Below are 18,231 nucleotides of genomic sequence, written 5' to 3' on the forward strand. Positions count from 1 at the left end.
TTTATCTTTTGAGGAATGCAGGACGGTGATAAGAACAAAATTTCTTGCTGGTAGGCTATGATCATTATTATCCATTTGATGAAATCAACATTCTTTACAAACAATTTGGTCTCAACACTCATGCAAGGAAAGTCTCATCTGCTTCTTACAGTTGAGAAAATTGTGGCAAAGAAAAATTAAGTGATATGTCCCAAAAATCACAAAGAAAATGTGCAGGATCAGGAATAGAACTCTGATATCCTGACTCCAAGTCATATGCCTTAACAAAGCCATCCGTCCTCTCAGTGAAATGGAAAATGTCATTCAGGTGTTGGAACAAGATTCCAAAGGAACAGAAAAATGTTTTACAAAAATACTTCTTAATTTTGCTTTTGCTAGCACTCAGCCCAGTAACACTTACTTCATTACACATTATATACAAAGGAAATATCAGAAAAGCTTCAAAAGTAGATTATAGCTCACATTTTAAGATTGTGTGAGAGCAAGAACAGACTAAGGAAGCCATCTTACACAATGAGGTGGAGTAGAACAAGAATACTCTCACTTTCTTGCTCTGCTCCCAACATTACCTACCTGTCAATATCCAGTTACAGCTTGGCTGACATCGTCACAGGCACCCTTTTGTATGCCTTTAGTGAGCACAATGTCCCACTCAGCCACAGAACTGCAGTGTTCATGTAGGATAAGCAGAGTATCACAAGCCTTGCAGTGTTCAGCCATGACACTGGGGGAGAGGAGGAGGGGGAAGTGCAAACCGAAAATCACAATGAAGGGGAGAAAAGCCTCAAACCAACTTTTATTAAAAACCAATTGTTATCAAGGCAGCATTGGCATATACTCATAACCTCTTCATGCTGTGTCCTCCCACACACACCTGGTATCACTGACCTTTTTTGCCTTTAATTTTCCTTCTTTTATTCTTTGTTTCTAGACTTGGGATTTCAGGAGATGATCCCTCCTAAAAGTTATACATAGAAAAGTTCATTCATTAAAGTTAGAACAATACAATTAAAAAGCTTAAGTCTACATCCTACAAATGTCTAGGGCTACAATAAGAATTTAAATATCTACCATGTCTTTCCCAGGCAAGTCTAGATTATAGCCAGAGGAGAGAACATATGCAGATGAATTTTGTTATAACACCATTCACTCATACTTTATTGCCTCTCCTCTCAAAAGAGAGAGGAGCTAAAAATAAATGTCCTGTTTCCACCGGAGACAATGAAATACTACAGCAGACAGCACTCTAGGTACTCAGGTGCCAAGTCGATCAAGTAAACTTGGCCAAGATGTTCTCCTTCATGTCTGTCTAATGTTGTTTACTGTGATAAGACCATGCATGGGGAAATAAGACCAGTTATAATCTAGAAAGGGATAAATACCATGCTAAATAAAGTTTCAAATGAAAAAGGGACATACACAGAAAGAGTCATTAGGCCCAACACAGACAAGATTACTGGAGCATACGGTAAAAAAAAATAAAAATGTCCAGGTATTTTTTCTTCCACTGCATAATTTTAAAGACAACCATTACTGCAAAAGTGTATTTCTCTTTTTAATGTTCAGCCACAAAACCAGGCATTACCAAAAAACCAATTTTTCCATGGTTGCTTAACATTCCTAGTAGGTCCTGAAACATGATCAGCATTCTATTGAAGACACTCATTTCCAGAAGCAGAAGGCCAAATCTAGAAGTTCTGGGCAGTGGCAGTTTTCTATTCTTTAAACCACAGGAAATCTTAAAAAAAGCTAGAAGTATCATGAAGGCATCTTTCATCCACCTTGTCTAATTTTTTTTTTTTAAGTCAGTTAAAACACACTCTGAATATAAGAGGACAAAAAATATTTGCAATTATATAGTACTGGATATCTATCTGGGTCAAACCACCACAAAGGTCCTGTGAACACAATCCTTTCAGTAGAGATACTGTACAGAAGGGAAACAAGATATGCCAAGAATCAGTGTGTTTGTCCTGGCCAATATTAGAGTTTGCCTACAAATATACAGTAACTCCTTGCTTAACCTTATAGTTATGTTCCTGAAAAATGGTTCTTTAAGTGAAATGATGTTAAGCAAATCCAATTTCCCCATAAGAATTAATGTAAATTGGGAGTGGAGGGGGGGGGGGGCGGTGTTCGTTTCCAGGGAAAAATTTTTTGCCAGACAAAAGACACATATACAGCAGAAGTTTTAAATAATTTTAGAACAATTTAATACTATACTCACCAATGATGATTGTGAAGCTTGGTTGAGGGAGGGGCGTAGTGGGGTCGGGGTGCAAGGGCTTGCCCCGCTCCACCTGACTAGCGCTCCTGCCGGAGAGTGGGGTCGGGGCATGGGGGCTGCCCTGCTCCGTCCGCCGGCGTTTCAGCTGGGGAGCGGGGTCGGGGCATGGGGACTTACCCCGTTCCGCCCTCCCAGCGCTCCTGTCGGCTGGAATGCCGGGTGGGCAGAATGGGGTAAACCCACACGCCCTGACCCCGCTCTTGGCAGCAATCCCAGGGCAACTGGAGCAACTGCAGGCCCCCCTGGGGCTCCCTCCCAAAACCAGCAGCGGCCGAGCGGCAGTGGGTTCCCCCCCACGCCCTCCCGGAAGTGCCCCCGCTTAAGATTCAATCAGGGGTATTTATGGTACAAGTCATCGACAGGTCATGAGCCATGATTTTTTGTTTCTTGCCTGTGACCTGTCCATGACTTTTATTAAAAATACCAGTGATTAAATCCTAATCTTAATGACAACCAACAAGAGAAACATTTCTACTGCTAATATCCTGAAGATATGCAGAACTACACTTACTCCAGTTGCTCTTCTTTTCTTTCCAATTCCCTGGCTGTCATTCTGCTCAGTACCAGATGTACAGCTGCTGTCTGTAGCTGCATCTACAGAGTTTGATCCTGCATGCACTGAAGCTCCATTTGAAGCCAAAATGTTTCCTTCTCCTGTGAGCTCTAATGCATTTTTGTTTTCAAGAAATGGTATTCTACATTCTGGGCTCTCCTTATCTTGTTTAGTGGTAAACACTGTGAGGCTTGTAACATCAGAGGGCATATGTAGGCTGTGTCTCCTTCCGTTGATAAGAGTTTCAGTTCTTTCAGACATGAATGGTGATGAAGGGAGAGAGGATGTCTCTTGTTTGAAGTCGGCCACATTATCAGCACTTGTTTTATATATAGGTGCTATAAAATGTGAATGGCAGGCTGGAATGATTTGCTTTTGCTCACTTTCCTTTGTTGTGGCTTGGTCACTGAAGAATCCATAAACAGAAGCAGTCCTGTCCACAACAACACTGCTTTCGGAGAGGCTGCGTTTCCTAGCTGATCCAGATACTGCAATGGAAATCCCTTCCCATTGGAATCCTTCTAGGCTGGACAGCTCAGGTTCTTCACCCAAATCAAGACCTTCCTGTTCGTTCTGAACAAGGGGTACCATCTCTATGCCAAACCTAAAAACAAACAAAAAACATTGCAAATGTATAAGAGCAGAAGACAGGCACTGAAAGAAATCTAGGGGGAGAAAAAAATCTGTTTTAAATATATAGCCAGGTATACACTGATGGACTAAAAGATGACAACACTAGTGTTGTTCTGCCTTTTGTGTAATCTAAAAAGGAAGGACCCTAGCTGCATAACTTCATTATTGAGCTAGTGCTTAGCCATGACATTATTTTCAAACACAAAAGCAGGATTTTCATTAGCTCTAGGGTGAAGTGAAGATCAATTTGACCCTCTTAGTTTGATGTCAGAAACCTGTACATAAGTTCTTGTCGAAGTTGTAATGCAGCACGCTACCCTCTTACACAGGGTAGATCTGAAACAGAATTTTAAAACAGATAAGTAAACCTATTATAATTTTCAGACACTCGTTACAGAATTACTTGCTTCTAAGACTGATGAGACAATAAGATGTTGCATTTACAAAATAGACTGAAAATACTTGTCTTCACATTAAGTTTAAAGGCAGTTTCAATGTATACGATATTGAGACTCACTATCTAGATTTTTTTTTTAAATGTACAAATTGCTAATAATTAAAAAAAATAGAATTACTACAGCAAGGGATGCATTCAACTTGCCCGTGATGATGCAAGTACTTCTCAGTATTTGATCTCATGCAAAAAAAAAATCAAGTAATGGTCTTGCAATATATTTAAAGTATTGTTCATATTATACCTATACATGTTTGTAGTTAACAGAACTTTAAAATACAATCCAATGTTACCAGTGTCATATGTACTGAATTGTTAGTCACAAACTATGATCAGAATCAACTTCTTGCTTGAAGTAGCAGGAAAGTGTGTGTGCGCATGTGTGTCTTTATAGACAGACACAAATATGGTATGGTAGAATTCATCTCTGCAGTTCTTCAAATGGTAGTCTTTAGAGTCTAGTGATTCAGATATAACAAGATCCATGTTTGAAAGTTAAAAGGTTACAAACCTTGGTAAACCCTTGCCAAGCTCCTGTTTCTTCTTTGTTACTTGCTGGATGACCTGTTCCCAGTTTATGTTTCTTCGGGATGCACTAAGAATCTGCCTCAGGGTTGGTTTAAGTCCAGACTCCTTCTCAGTCTCATTCTTTCGATGACCACTAACATTTCGAATACGTCGTGCATTGTTGAGGTTGGGCTCAGGAAGATGTGCCCCAACTTTACTCTTCAAACTGATATGTCGTGTCAGATCTCTTTGGAGGGAAGCAGGGAGGCCAAGTTTACTTAATTCAGGAAGAAGAGGGCCTGAAGGTTGGCCACCACCTCCTTTTTGCAGTTCATGATCTAAACTGTTTTCAAAGCCTTCCATATCAAAATGATGATTTGATTTGATAGGATCTTCACCTTTCCCTTCCTGAGAGGTTTTCAGCTCATCACTTAAATTGTTTTGAAGGCTTGATGGGTTCACTGACTCCATTTGAAATTCAGAATCTTTTTGCTTCTCAGTTATAATACTTGAAACGGGAAGTTTGCCTGATGCTTCTGTGTCACCTTCCTTTCTGGTGGTAGCATGTTCACACTCCTGAGGGTCACACGGTGAACAAGTATTAATAAAAGGACGTAGCTTTTCAACCCTTGCTTCAGCCTTTTCACACTCTTCACTTACATCCTCTAATGTATCAACTCTAAGCTCATTAGTCTTTGAAGAACCTTTCCTGGGTTCCTCTATATTCCGACCACCATTTAGATCACTCTCTGTATCTCTGTATGAACTTAAGTAAGGATTTTGCAGAGAAAGATTGGATTGCAATTCTTCTTTGGCTTTTCGTAGTTCTTCACTTAGGCTATCAATAGGCTGTCTCTGATTTCTGTCAAGCACATCTCTGCTACCTCTTAAGCTACAAGCACTGCGCAACTTGGATACATAAGAAGAGGAACGGTTAGTTTCTAAGTTTAGTGCATTCGAATGGTTCTGGAGTTCTCCAGGGGATGAGGATAATAGAAGCTTGACATTTTTCAAGAGATCCTTTGGATCTTGCTTTTGGGAAGATAACTTCATGTCTGGAATAACCAGGAGAGGGGATTTCAGTGATGGCATCCTGTTACTTCTGCCCTCCTCTTGGTCAGGTCTTCCTCCACTGGGGCAGTCTGCATTCACCTTGCAAGATTCATGTTGGTCAGCAGTGGCCTTGTAACAGGGGTGGTTTAAAAGGGTCTCTTCCCACGTTATCAGTTTTGGGAGGCTTGTTGCATCTATTTCAAGATCCATCCCTTTCATGGGTGTCTCGAGAAAAGGTAGAGATACAGAATCTTTTTTCTCTGAAGTTTTAGGAACATTCTCTTCAGACCATGGCTGCTGGTCTGTAGCTTTCTGGGAGGGGTAAGGAGTCCAGCGATGAATTTTATCTTTGGAAGTGCTGCCACTCTTTCCATTCATCTTGGACATTTTACTCTCTGGTTGTTCAGAAATACTGAAATCCAGTGCCCCCACTGGAGGGAGTTTATCACTAGTAAAATCCAATTGGTCATTTGCCTGCCACTGCCGTGTATACCTTTCCTGGTTATATTTAATGGGGTTTTTTTTCCATGCAACACTCCCATCTTCTGTGTGGGAACTAGAATTTGCAGTCCTATTTCTTTCCAGTGGATGTGTGTCCCCTGTGCCACCAAAATTCCAGCCATCGGCACCCTGAGGATTGGATTTCCAGTTTCTTGCTGAGTTTTTAGAATGCCAAATAGAAAAGTCACCTGTTCCTTCAGAATGCCAGTTGGAATTTCTTCCTTTGACATCTTGATACCATTTTGACATTTCTCCTCCTGCATTTGGATGCCAAACACCTCCAGAATTCCCATGGTTATCATGTTGACCTGAAAGGCCTGCAGAACCATTTTGATGCCATCCCGAGCATCCCCTGGGACCACTGAAGTGCCGGTCTGCATTAGGGTTCTTTATAGAATGTGGGAATTTGCCTTGCCTAGGATTCATAAAGCCATCATTTTCCCATTTCCAGTCCCTCTGAGATGGGCCATGATGGTGCCACAAGGATGGATCATAAGTTTCTCTGTCTTTATAAACAGCTCTTTCTTCTCGCCTTCTCTGTGGTCTCCTATCATCGGGTTCTATTTCTTGGTTTCTACAGCAAGCTTCAACTTGCCTAGAAGACATAAGGAAATATGTCTGTTCAGTGACTGAAAAGTATATCCCAATCTATCCCAGTTTTGTAAAAGAGGTAACAAGCCTCAAACTATTCAAAATGATCTAAAAATCTGCCAGAATAAATATATACATATTAAGCCTTAGATGTAAAGCAGGCTGGTAGGTAACAATACCACCACATAGGATAGCAAGTTCAGGTTGTTTGGCACGACACTGGTTTCCCAAACTACTAACATCTGGAAATGGCTATGCACTTTGCCTCTGGCGCAGAAAACATAGTTCTTACTGCTTTCCTAATCCATTCTAGCAATGATGTCTGCTTAAGACAGCCAACTTCTCTTGTTTTTTCCACAAAGCCTGCATTGAGTGAAAACACTGACAATACCTCTGCAAAAAGCCCTTGCACCTCTATTGGGTACAGTTAAAAAACAAAGCAAACAAGCAAAAAAAAAAAAACAATTTTAAGTTAAGACCAGATGTGAAGAGTAGCAAAATAAATCAGTATTTTAAGTGTCATCCAGCTATACCATGACCAAAAAAAAGTTTCATTCACATAAGGCCTCTCCAAACAGTCAGTTATCATGCCGTCATTTGGATCATTTACTTTTTTGTAATTACAACATCACCTACATGCTCCAACCAAGATTGGGGTCACATTGTGCTAGGCACAGTATAAACATGTAAGAGATTTTAAGCACTTCAGGGAAGGAACAAAGGAAGAGGGGGAAAAAAAGATGCAGCATGGCCTCTGATTTTGCTTTGGACCTCTAGGGGCTTCTGTAATACAAATACAAAATACAAGGCATGTAATGGTTAGCAAGTGTCAGATTAGTTTCATTGGGGGGGAGGGGAGGGACTGTGGGGTGTATTTTTCCCATATGTAAATGTACACAAATTTGATGTATTGTGGTGTAGATATGGGTTGAGGAGGAAATGCAGGAAGTGATGAGTTAACAGGAAGAAAGGAAGGTGCAAATGCACTGAGGGGAAGTCAAATGCGACGCTTTCCCTGGCATTTCAAGAGTCACAATTTATTAATAGGCAGAAAACACTGTAATAAGAATTTGGTAGGTTACAAAAATAGCTAACCAATACTTAGCAAAGTTGCTTGCAGAAAAGATGACCTAAGATAGACAACTTCTTCCTTTCAAGTCCCATCACATGGCAGTCTCAACCTATACTGTACTATTTAATCTGTAATTAATTTGATTTGTTATCTTTTGGGGTCGGATTGGGGAAAATGAGGTGGCACTCTCCAAATCTTCACCCTTTGGTGGAACCAAAAATGAGACAGCACTCAGATTGCCCAGATCAGGAGTAGGCAACCTTTCAGAAGTGGTGTGCCGAGTCTTCATTTATTCACTCTAATTTAAGGTTTCGCATGCCAGTAATACATTTTAACGTTTTTAGAAGGTCTCTTTCTATAAGTCTACATTATATAACTAAACTATTGTATGTAAAGTAAACAAGGTTTTCAAAATGTTTCAGAAGCGTCATTTAAAATTAAATTAAAATGCTAATCTTACGCCACCAGCCTGCTCAGCTCGCTGCCAGCCTGGGGTTCTGTTCACCTAGGGCGGCAGCGGGCTGAGCAGGGCCTATGGCCGGGACCCCAGACCTTTGGGGGGGGGGGTTCAGGGGTCAGGGCACAGGGCTGGGGGAGGGGTTCAGGGCAGAAGGCTGGGGTGTGGGTGGGGATCAGGGCAAAGGGCTGGGGTGTGGGGGGGTGTAGGGCAGAAGGCTGGGTGTGGGGAGGGGTTCAAGGGTCAAGGCAGAGGGCTGGGAGTATGGGGATGCAGGGCAGAAGGCTGAGTGTGTGTGTGGGGGTTCAGGACAGAAGGCTGGGGCTGTGGGGGTGCAGGGCAGAAGGCTGGGTGTGTGTTGGGGTGGGGGGGTTCAGGGCAGAGGGCTGGGGTGCTCAGCTCATGGGGGTGCTCCCAGCCCCCTGCCCTGAGCTGCTCATGGCAGGGGGCTGGAAGGGATATGCCCTGTTCCATCCCCTTCCCTCAGGCTCCGTCCCTACCTCTCTCTGCATCCTCTACGGAGCTGTGTGCACGCTGCCGCTCTTCCCCCTCCCCCTCGCTAGGGCCATCAGCTGATTGACGCAGGGACGGAGAGGAGGAGGGGCAGGAAAGCACCATGCTGGGGGAAGAAGCGGGAGAGGAGGGTAGCTTGGCTGCTGCAGAACCAAGCTTCTGCCTCCTGCCCCCGCAAGGGAGAGCGGTGGGCGGGGGGGCTGAGCGCCGGGACCGCGGCAGGGAGCTGCGTGCCACTCAAAATCTGCTCGCGTGCCATGTTTGGCAGGCGTGCCATAGGTTGCCGACCCGTGGCCCAGATCATAAACACAATTATACCTCTCTCTTATGTACTCTGATCAGCAGTGACATATTTTATAACGTGGCCATTTAAATCAGCATGAGGCTTCATGGTCAAAACACCTCTGAAATAAATGGGGCCAACTGATATATGTCAGGATTATTGTTTCATGATGTTTTCATCACTTAGCTTTCAAAACATGAACAGTGTTTCTTTGTAACCTGAAGAGCTACAGACTTAATTTTCTAGTTAAAGCTTAAAGTACTAGATTAAACATCCATGATCTGCACCAATCTGATTCCTAATTCTCTTAAACTGGCATCAAACAGCATCCCAGCATATTATTTTATTTGCAATGAAAAAGCTACTCTAAATACATCAAATGGAAGTGATTAATTTAGTTGCTAGGTTCCATTTCTCTCTCTACTGGTTCTCTCCAAGCTTGGAGAACAAACATGCTGTGGAAGGTTGCATAATGTTCTCTTATTCAAAACTCAGCTTCCAGGTTGGTAAAATACATATTTGTTTTTCCACTCCCATGAAAGGAAAGCTGATATTTTTTAATTTAGCTTTGTAAAACTGTCATGAACATTTGTCAGGTTAAGTGCAAGATCCTCTCCCCACACTTACCATTACATCCCGAAATTGCTGTGTGAGTGTGAGTGAGAGAGAGACTTGCCCCTGGCAAGCAGAATTTCACAAAGCTGCTTTAAATTTTTAACCAATGTATTGTAATTAAGCTTTTTCCTTGCACTTCCAATTACATCATTCCACCACCCATGGGATGTTTTTACTCCACTCCAGAAGAATGATTAAGCAATGACTTTCACTTTAATTAAGGGAAGTCTACAAAGTGAAAATGAGACAATATTTCTTTCAATTTGCTAGTGATTTGGACTGTAAAAGAAGTTAAGACCATAAGACAAGATATTCCCTATTGTACAAGCTCTTCCCCAACCCATGTGTCTCAAAGTGTGACTGAGCAATTTATTTGAGCAGAATATTGGTAAATTCATTCTCTCCCTACCTGGCAATCAAGATCTTTTTAATGAAGATTATATATCCTGCAAGTGCAAGGTATTACTGTTAGGATGAACTGGTAAAGATTAGAAGGAAAGTTAGGCTGAGGAAAGAAGTTATTCAAATTGCTGGAGAAAACAACCATGAGACTCTTTCTTGATTTTTAGAGTTCCTGTAGGACAGTTAGGTATTAAAGACCTAAGCAAGCTTGGTTTCAGACATGAGACAAAAACATTTTGTCTAGTTTTGAAACGAGGCCTCAGCCTGTCCTTGAAATGTGCAATAAGAGGCCTAGAAAGACTTTCCCTTGAGCACATAGCTATTGCCCTTTGGTAGTCTGCTAGCAGGCAGATATAAATGAAGATTATATTTGGGCTTGGCAGGATATCAAGAACAAAGTGGATCTATAACACATGCATTCAAAGATAAATGCTGCCTTAATGCTAGTGGTGCAGTTCTCAAGGTCAGCAATCTGAACACTAGGACTATTTATCCTGCAAAAATGGAATTTAAGTGAAAGATCCTTGTTAACTGGCCTAAGAGAGAATGGATCCTTGTAGGTCACAGGAAGGGTAGGACGGGGAAGTTTAATATCACAACGTTTGCCTCCGCAACACCTGGTTGTGGATAAATTGAGAACTTTACATTCCATCTCCCTTTTTTAAGCTTTCAGCACGCATTAAAGTGACTTCTGCCTCCTATGAAATGGATGTGAAGTTGTCATATGGATTACTGCATAAGGAAAAGTGAGCTCTAATATAAGAAGCCAGGACAGGAATGGTGTCTAAATACTAGCATCTTTGAGTCAAATAGCTGACAACTACATTCTGTTTGGAGGGAAATAATTTTGTTGTGGACATCATTAACTTAACACTCCCACCTATCCAATGCTCCCCTCACCCCTGAGCTACTTCCAACAGGGAAATTTTAAAAGATTTTAAGTGGGCTAAGAACACTAAATGCAGAAGACCCCATTTCTGTGGCCAGTGTAGCCAAGGAATGTAATAACTCTAAAACAACGTTGAGCATCATAGCACAAAAGTGGGTACCATGCAGCACAGTTATTGGCTAGAATGAAGGGACTGGTGGAAAGTCTAAAAACCTTCCTAGTCCTGGCTGGTATCCAAAGAGTCTAGACTGGGCAGGCAATGACCTCATTTTTATGTGCTCTTGGTCAGGTCAAAGGAGAGCTCAAACTTATTGCATGCTATGGTTGGGGTCCCCAGCCATAAAATAAAATTAAAAAAGGAATAACCTATGCCCACCCTTATAGTGTTACAGTAACAGTTCTTACTCTGTAAACTTTATATTATAAAATTAACATGGCGCTAGCAATGCACACTCACAAAAGTGTCAGATGCAGGCTAAATGCTGAAACAGAAATCTTATACACTGTGTAGCCTAACTTTACCCAGTCACACCGAACAGTAATGTTTAGCTAATGCTAAACAAAACAAACGAACAAACCAAAAAAAGCATTTCATTTAAGACTTCAGTGCATTTCAGGAGGACATTTAGATTGTTACCCAAAATATGAGATTCTAATTCATTTTAGAGCTCATAAATAAGAGCTGTAAAATAAAAGCATCAAGTTATACCCAACAACAGTTTGTGAGAGGCTAATTTTGTAGGGCAAGGAAGTGATATGCTGCTAAAATTATTTGAACATTTTATTCAACTGTATGCTGATGAGAATATAAAATATTTGCATAGAGATGTTGAATGCTCTTGAATCCTTAAGCAGCACACAAGCAATTCCAGTTCAAGGCCTTGTGATGCTACAAGTGAAACTGTTTCACCTCTGCTGTGGACTAGGCTGAGTTTTATTTTCCAAGCACTGCAGTAAACCTCACAACTATCAGAACTGAAAATGATAAATGAAAGGTTTGTGTTTAGACACACAAGCTGCATCCTACAGGTAGTTACCGTAAACTGGTCTTATGATCAGTATACTGGTTGCATGCAGACTGCACTTCAAACATAATTCTATCTTGGCAGCATTTCTCCATACCCAGAACAGCTTTAAAGGAATTCGTAAGAGAAGAAGAAGAAGAATACTCACCGGTTCTGTTCCTTCCTTTGTTTGATTAGTTGAATTAGTTCCTTGTCAAAGTACTCTTCATCAGCCTCTTCTTTCCCTTCATCTTCCTCTCTGTCGTGGGCATCGATATTGTCTTTGTGCAGCTGGCTGGAGATGTGCTTGGCATATGCCGACAAGCCCACCACTGTCACCCTGCACACCTGGCACTTGTGGTTGCTGTCCCTGGGGAAAGAGGGAGAGGATGGACATTCAATCCTTCCCACGGGCATGGTAGACAACTCAGATCTTACTCTGTTTCCTCTGAATATGCCAGTTTTCTGAATCAATTGCTTGTGCAGTAGGCACTATAATTTTGCTCAATACACTAAAACTGTTTGAATTTTCTGGCTTTTCTTTTTTCCTATTGCAATTTTCCCCAACTTTGGGGGCTTTTTGTGATCAATTTTTAGAGATTTTTTTCCAAACAATCAAGAGGTAAAAAACTTGGGAATAGAGCAGAATAAATGTGTGGGGGGCAGGGAATTCTTCTTGGATTGCTGTACTCAAAATCTTATCAGAGGAAACATAGTGAGAGGAGGCAGAGTGGAGGGCTTACAGAGCTAGCAGGAGCTGCTCTGAAGCACACCCATGGTGCCAGCTGCACTGGAGAAGCCTGGTGACAGCTTCTACATTTAATCTCTGCCTCATGCTTTCCCCCAGTGAAAGCTAGAAGAGGGAGGAGGGGGTATACTGCTACAGCCAATCCTAATACAGTGTAACCTAAACTGGGACAGCTGAGACCTCTGCTTGGAATTCAAAGACTCCATAGCACAGCAAGTGATGGGAGGGGTCTTCAGTTCACTGTACTTTATTTGGTTCAAATGATGCATGAGGTCTGCTTTCTACTTTAGAAGGCTTATCTTAAAAAATAAGAAATTATTTCAGTTGCAGGAAGTTGACAGCTGTGTCAGACAAATGGTTTTACTAAAGTGTCAGTGAACACTGCAGTAAAACTGCTATTAAAAACAATCAAATCAATATTTAATGTTTATTAAAAAGCCTACCATACAGTGCTTGACCAATCCTTTAGTTAGTCTAATGGTTAAAAAAGTCAGAGAGAAAATAAGTCCATTGGTAAATTAAGTAAAATTGATCAGAAAATAAGCATGTGTTCTGAACCAAGCAAATAGTGTGGGGGGACCAACATAGGGCACACTGCCTGCCTCACTGATGCTTTCTTGCACCCCACTGTCTTGTTTATAGAAGCAGCACTGAATGCTCCTATGTCTCAAATAGAGAGATCATTTACTATAATACCCAAACGTATGACTGAAAATAAAGTGGGAAGTGGTGAGGAACCTGGGGTCCATGTAACGATTAAAAGCTGCATTTAGACTAGTCATTGGGACAGGCGAATTCTCCTGCCTTTTCCCAAAACAGCAATATAAGTGACTGGAGCTCAGTTCATTAGCTCACATCTAATATATTTAGAAAACGCAACTTGTACATCAAAAGGTCAATACCAAATTAATTAAAAAAAATAAAATAAAAAACTTGCTTTGTATTAAAGCTTTATTCCACTTCATATTCTAATTGCCCTTACTGAAGTGATGAAAAATCCCCATCTCATGGATTGGAAACATCTTCATTATTCAGTTAAATGTTTCCATCAAAGGAACCAGAGGCTCAAGAATCTTGCCTCCACCTCTGCACTTTCTAAAAGTATGAAAGAAATCCAGAAGAAAAAAAATTTACCACCCACAAGATTTTAAGCCAGCATCCTTATCTGGGCCATGCTTAACGAAGGGTCACCAGCTGGCTGTTAAATAAAGGTCTGTGCCTTTCAAAAAGGCTTTGAAATGAACAAGTGTTTTAAAAAGACATTTTTCTCTTTTTTTCCTACTAGTAAAAATGTGATCTATAGTAACACGGTAAAAGTATTTAAACAGTCATATCAGTCAAAAAGGCCATATGTTTAGGAAGTTTAATTAATAGAAACACCACTTTATACACTTAAATTGAGGGTCTCAGTTTCAAATAATGTGCAGAACAAGTGTGCCGTTATACATAAAATACATATTGTTCTTCCGGTCAGCCCTACAAACTCAACCTGGGATTTGTGCACCAGACTGTGTTCTTTCTTTTGCACACATTACCAACAGTAATAAAGATTCTGCAGGTCACATTATGCTGTATGACATCTGTATTACCTCATCTTCAGTGGCTTAGCACAAGCTTAACCAACTGAAAGTTGGTTAACAATTTTGCTAATGCACAGGCAGGTATAGAATACAGCTCACTCTCCTAACTGTGTTAGCTATGAATTGCCAGGAATAAAATATAGTAAAGCTTACTTTTTGCTAAAATTGTCAAAAGAGACCAGACATACGAACAGGGAGCGTGTCTAAATGGATGTCATTTTTACATACTCAATTTATCATAGTAGAGTTGTACTTTAAATGTAAGGACCTTTTAACTGGACATAAAAAAAAAAGAAAAAGAAAAACCTAATGGTACCTATTATAATACTTGACATTTCTAGGAAATCTCAAAGCCCTTCACAAATACAGGTTTCAATTCCTCTGAAAGGTAAATATTATTCCATTTTACTGATTGGTAAATTGAAGCAGAGTTAGAGTTACTTTGGGCAAGGTTAAGTAGCAGGGCTGGGGACTGAATCTCCTCCACTCCTTTACCCTCTCCAACTTCCAAAGCAGTAGTTCCCAAACAGTGGCTCTTGAACCACTTGCTCAGTGGTTCTCAAACTTTTGTGACCCCTTTCACACTGCAAGCCTCCAAGTGTGACCCCTCCCCCATATAAGTTAAAAACATTTTTTTTTATATTTAACACTATTATAAATGCTGGAGGTGAAGAGGGGCTGGGGGGAAGGCTGACAGCTCACGACCCCCCATGTAATAGCCTCATGACGCTGAGGGATCATGACCCCCAGTTTGAGAACCCCTGCACTCGACGGTCTGTGGAGAAATGGCTAATCACATGGTTATGACTCCCCTTGTTTTCAGCTGGTAAGCTTCAATAAAAGTCTAAAATACATTTAATACTTTCCTAATGCTACTTTTCCACGAAATGAAGCTCTAGTAGCCAAAGGAATGTTGTTTGCTCAACTTTAACAGGGGAGGTAGTTGACACTATTATGACTAGGACAAAAGTGGTCCACACTATGAAAGTGTGGGAGAACCTTACTAATTTCTGCTGTGTATTTCAGTATGTACATTGGATAATCTCTGTCCAAACTGAAGTGCCGTTGCATTTTCAATTTTAGCTGGAAAAGAGTTTTTTTGTAAGACTTTGGCCTCATTCCAATTGCTGTTATGAAGTCACTCATGGACTAGACATGTGTATCATAATACTTAAGATGACTGCTGAAGTTTCATGCCCATTATATATAGCTGAGACCGCTAAACAGAAATGCAAGTCAAGGGCAAGAGCCATATACCTGAGGACTTAACAGTCTCCATGTAAATGTGACTTTTCTCCAGAATTTACATTTTCATTATAAAGTAAAGTAGTTGTTTCAAGAAGAGAGAGAAAGGTAGTGGCAGCTTAACGCTCAGTAGTCCTAAAGAGAGGCAGCACAAGAATACGATGGAATCATATGCATCTTTTGGAAAGCATAAGATCCTGGGTCCCAGATATGCCGAAGGGAAGACCTTGTTTAAAGACTGAGAATTTTGTGGAAAATCTGAAGTTAGAAGAATACACGCGTTAAGTGACAAAATGCTAAAACAACCCACCAACCCAAATGAAGAGACTTAGTTTTCAGAGGCAAGATGTGAAGGCTCAAGCCAAGTCTCTTTGATTGAGGCAGACACCACTCTGAGTTTTCTGAATTACTGTCCAAAACAGAATTCTTACAAAATATGATGGTCTCGCTGGAAAGTGAGGTTATAACCAGGGTCCCACGTACTCCGTTGGGGCAACATAACTTACAGAATTCACCTCTGGCCACACAATTGTGCTCAAGAATTTAAGTTTTCACTTACAATTTTAGCCCTCACGGTTACAAAGTTAACTTAAAAAAATGCAAACAAAGTTTAAACCAATGCAGTTATGTCTTCCTCTGCAGACAAACTCAGAAGTGTGAACTGACTCATGCCAATGGGGTGTTAACCCTGAAACCTATAGATAATATAAATGTTAATGTAACTCATGCTAACAGTGTAGCTCTTTGTCCCCTCTAGTAGCTAGTCCACATACTGAGGTTTATGAGGCTGCTGCTGCAAGTCTCCTTCCTGGAGACTACCCCTTGTCTTTTACATAAATTGTGAAATTCCATGTAGATTTCTAGTACTCCAAATTGCGAAAGAGAAAGAAAGGTTGTAAACTAAACAATTTACTATCCATTTTGATTCTCAAGTATAAGAACTAGGTCTGCCAGAGCACAGATGCCTTTCTTGTAGGCAGAGATCTGAATCAAAGTGATGGAAATACTTCGACAGCAAAATGAAACACACATTAAAATCACTCTCTCATCTCTGATACTAAGAAAATGGAAAACTACAGTTACTAAATCTTTTGAAATTTCACAATATCAGACACAATGGAAATCTGAAATTTTCCTTTTCATCTAAAACCAAAATTTCACAAAGAATACAACAGGATAACAATACAGAGTTAAATACTGAATTCAATAGATGATCTAATCTCCAGATGGTAAAAGTGATGAAAGGCACTTAGTTTAAAAAAAAAAAAAAAAAAAAAAAAAAGTGAAAAAAACCCAAACCCACACCTCCCCCGGGCCCAAGCTGAAGAATATTGAGATAAGTCTGTTTGATGAGAGGGAAGTTTATTACACAATGTGGATGATCCATTTTGAAGCAGTTCTAGCTCCAGTGTGTGTATGTGTATATTATATATAATTTGTAAAGAATTAAACTGATAGCTAGTGTTAGGTGAAATGTGGCAGGGCTTTAACGTTCAACAGTAGCTGAGAGAGGAGTTGTCAGCTGGGGGGAAACCATGCCCTAGAAATCCAAACGCAAAATGGAAGACTAAGACTTTAAGCTGCCATCTGCACCATCTTTAGCTCTTGAATCTATCCCAGCCTCAGCAATTGTTAAAGTGTTCAGAATCATTAGCATGTGCTGTAAGAAAAGATACACTAAAGGGAATGCTTTAAAAATTAGCCAGAACATAGACGCTTGAGACAAACTGCTAAAGTTAATGTTGATGACACAGGGGTATCTGAGCAACCACTTCTCAGCTGTTCAACAACAGAACAGATGTCCTCTACTGCTAAGAATCAGAACAGATGAGAGGCAGAAATAAGGTGCTTTTGATTCCAGGCACAATTTCAGGCCCTTCCTATTCCCAAAGAGACATGGGGCACAGTGGGGAAAGACAACAGAGTGAGGAAGTGCTTTTTAAAAGCATCACTGATGATTTAGAAGGGTAACAGAATAGAGAGATTAGGAAAAAAAGAATGAACAGAGGAGTGAACAAGGAAGATAGAGAAGGATGAGAAAAAGAAGAGGGTAGTGAGCAAACACCATTTTCTCTGCACTACACCTTTTACTGTTAAGTGTCCTTTTCTCATCTAAATGGCGGGCTGAAGAAGTAATCAACCTTCCCCAAAGAGTCATCAAAAGTCCTCTCAGGCACATTTTCCCCAACTGGCAAGATGTCAGTTTTGTCATTGAAAGTCTGGACACCTTACATTTATTCACCACCACAGTAGTTTACTCCTGAGGGCATTTTGTGCCAAAAAATTAAAATTCTGCACACAATATTTTAAAATTCTACAAAATTTTGCAAATTTTATTTGTCAAATAAATGTAGAGACTCCATCATGGCATTGGGGAGCACAGGCCACTGGCTGCACAGAAGTGGGAGATCATTGTGCAACTCCCCCCAGGACACGGACTCAGTGGTGAGACTGCACCCAACCCTGACACAGTGCAAGGACCCAGCCTGCCCCAGAAACACCCCAGGGCCCTGCCCCTCTCTGTGGGCTGGCAGGCTCAGCAAGGCAGGATCCAAGAGTGGAGGGGCTTAGTGTGGGAGGATCCAGGTGTGGGTTAAGAGGGTTCTGTATGGGACAATCTGGGTGCAGGTGACTCAGTGGGGGATGCAGGTGTGGCTCTGGATCCACAGGGGCTTACTGGGGGGGGTTCTGGGTGCAACAGTAATGGGACTCTGCAGGGGGGTCCAGGTGAAGTGGTTAGGGATCAGCGGGGGGGGGGGGGGAAGGGGGGGGGGGGTCTGGGTGGGCGGCTCAGTGCGATGGGGATCCAGGGGCAGCGGGTTGGGGCTGGGGGGGGGGGGGGGG

General features: G+C 41.3%; 1 protein-coding gene across 3 annotated transcripts in view; it reads right to left on the reverse strand.

Moving 5' to 3' along the window:
* ZNF106 (zinc finger protein 106) overlaps positions 1 to 18,231 on the reverse strand; it is a 76,512-nt gene that overhangs the window by 40,359 nt on the left and 17,922 nt on the right. For 2 of the 3 annotated variants that reach the window (XM_034769173.1, XM_034769172.1), the window contains exons 4-7: positions 11,984 to 12,184; positions 4,439 to 6,583; positions 2,799 to 3,444; positions 889 to 958 (exon numbers count right to left, since the gene is read on the reverse strand). In XM_034769173.1, coding sequence (XP_034625064.1) covers positions 889 to 958; positions 2,799 to 3,444; positions 4,439 to 6,583; positions 11,984 to 12,184 — 3,062 coding nt within the window. The remainder of the gene's footprint in view (positions 1 to 888; positions 959 to 2,798; positions 3,445 to 4,438; positions 6,584 to 11,983; positions 12,185 to 18,231) is intronic. The other variant, XM_034769174.1, reaches the window with a different exon arrangement.

The sequence above is a fragment of the Trachemys scripta genome, chromosome 4 (genome assembly GCF_013100865.1).
Source record: "Trachemys scripta elegans isolate TJP31775 chromosome 4, CAS_Tse_1.0, whole genome shotgun sequence".
NCBI classification, from domain to species: Eukaryota; Metazoa; Chordata; order Testudines; family Emydidae; genus Trachemys; species Trachemys scripta.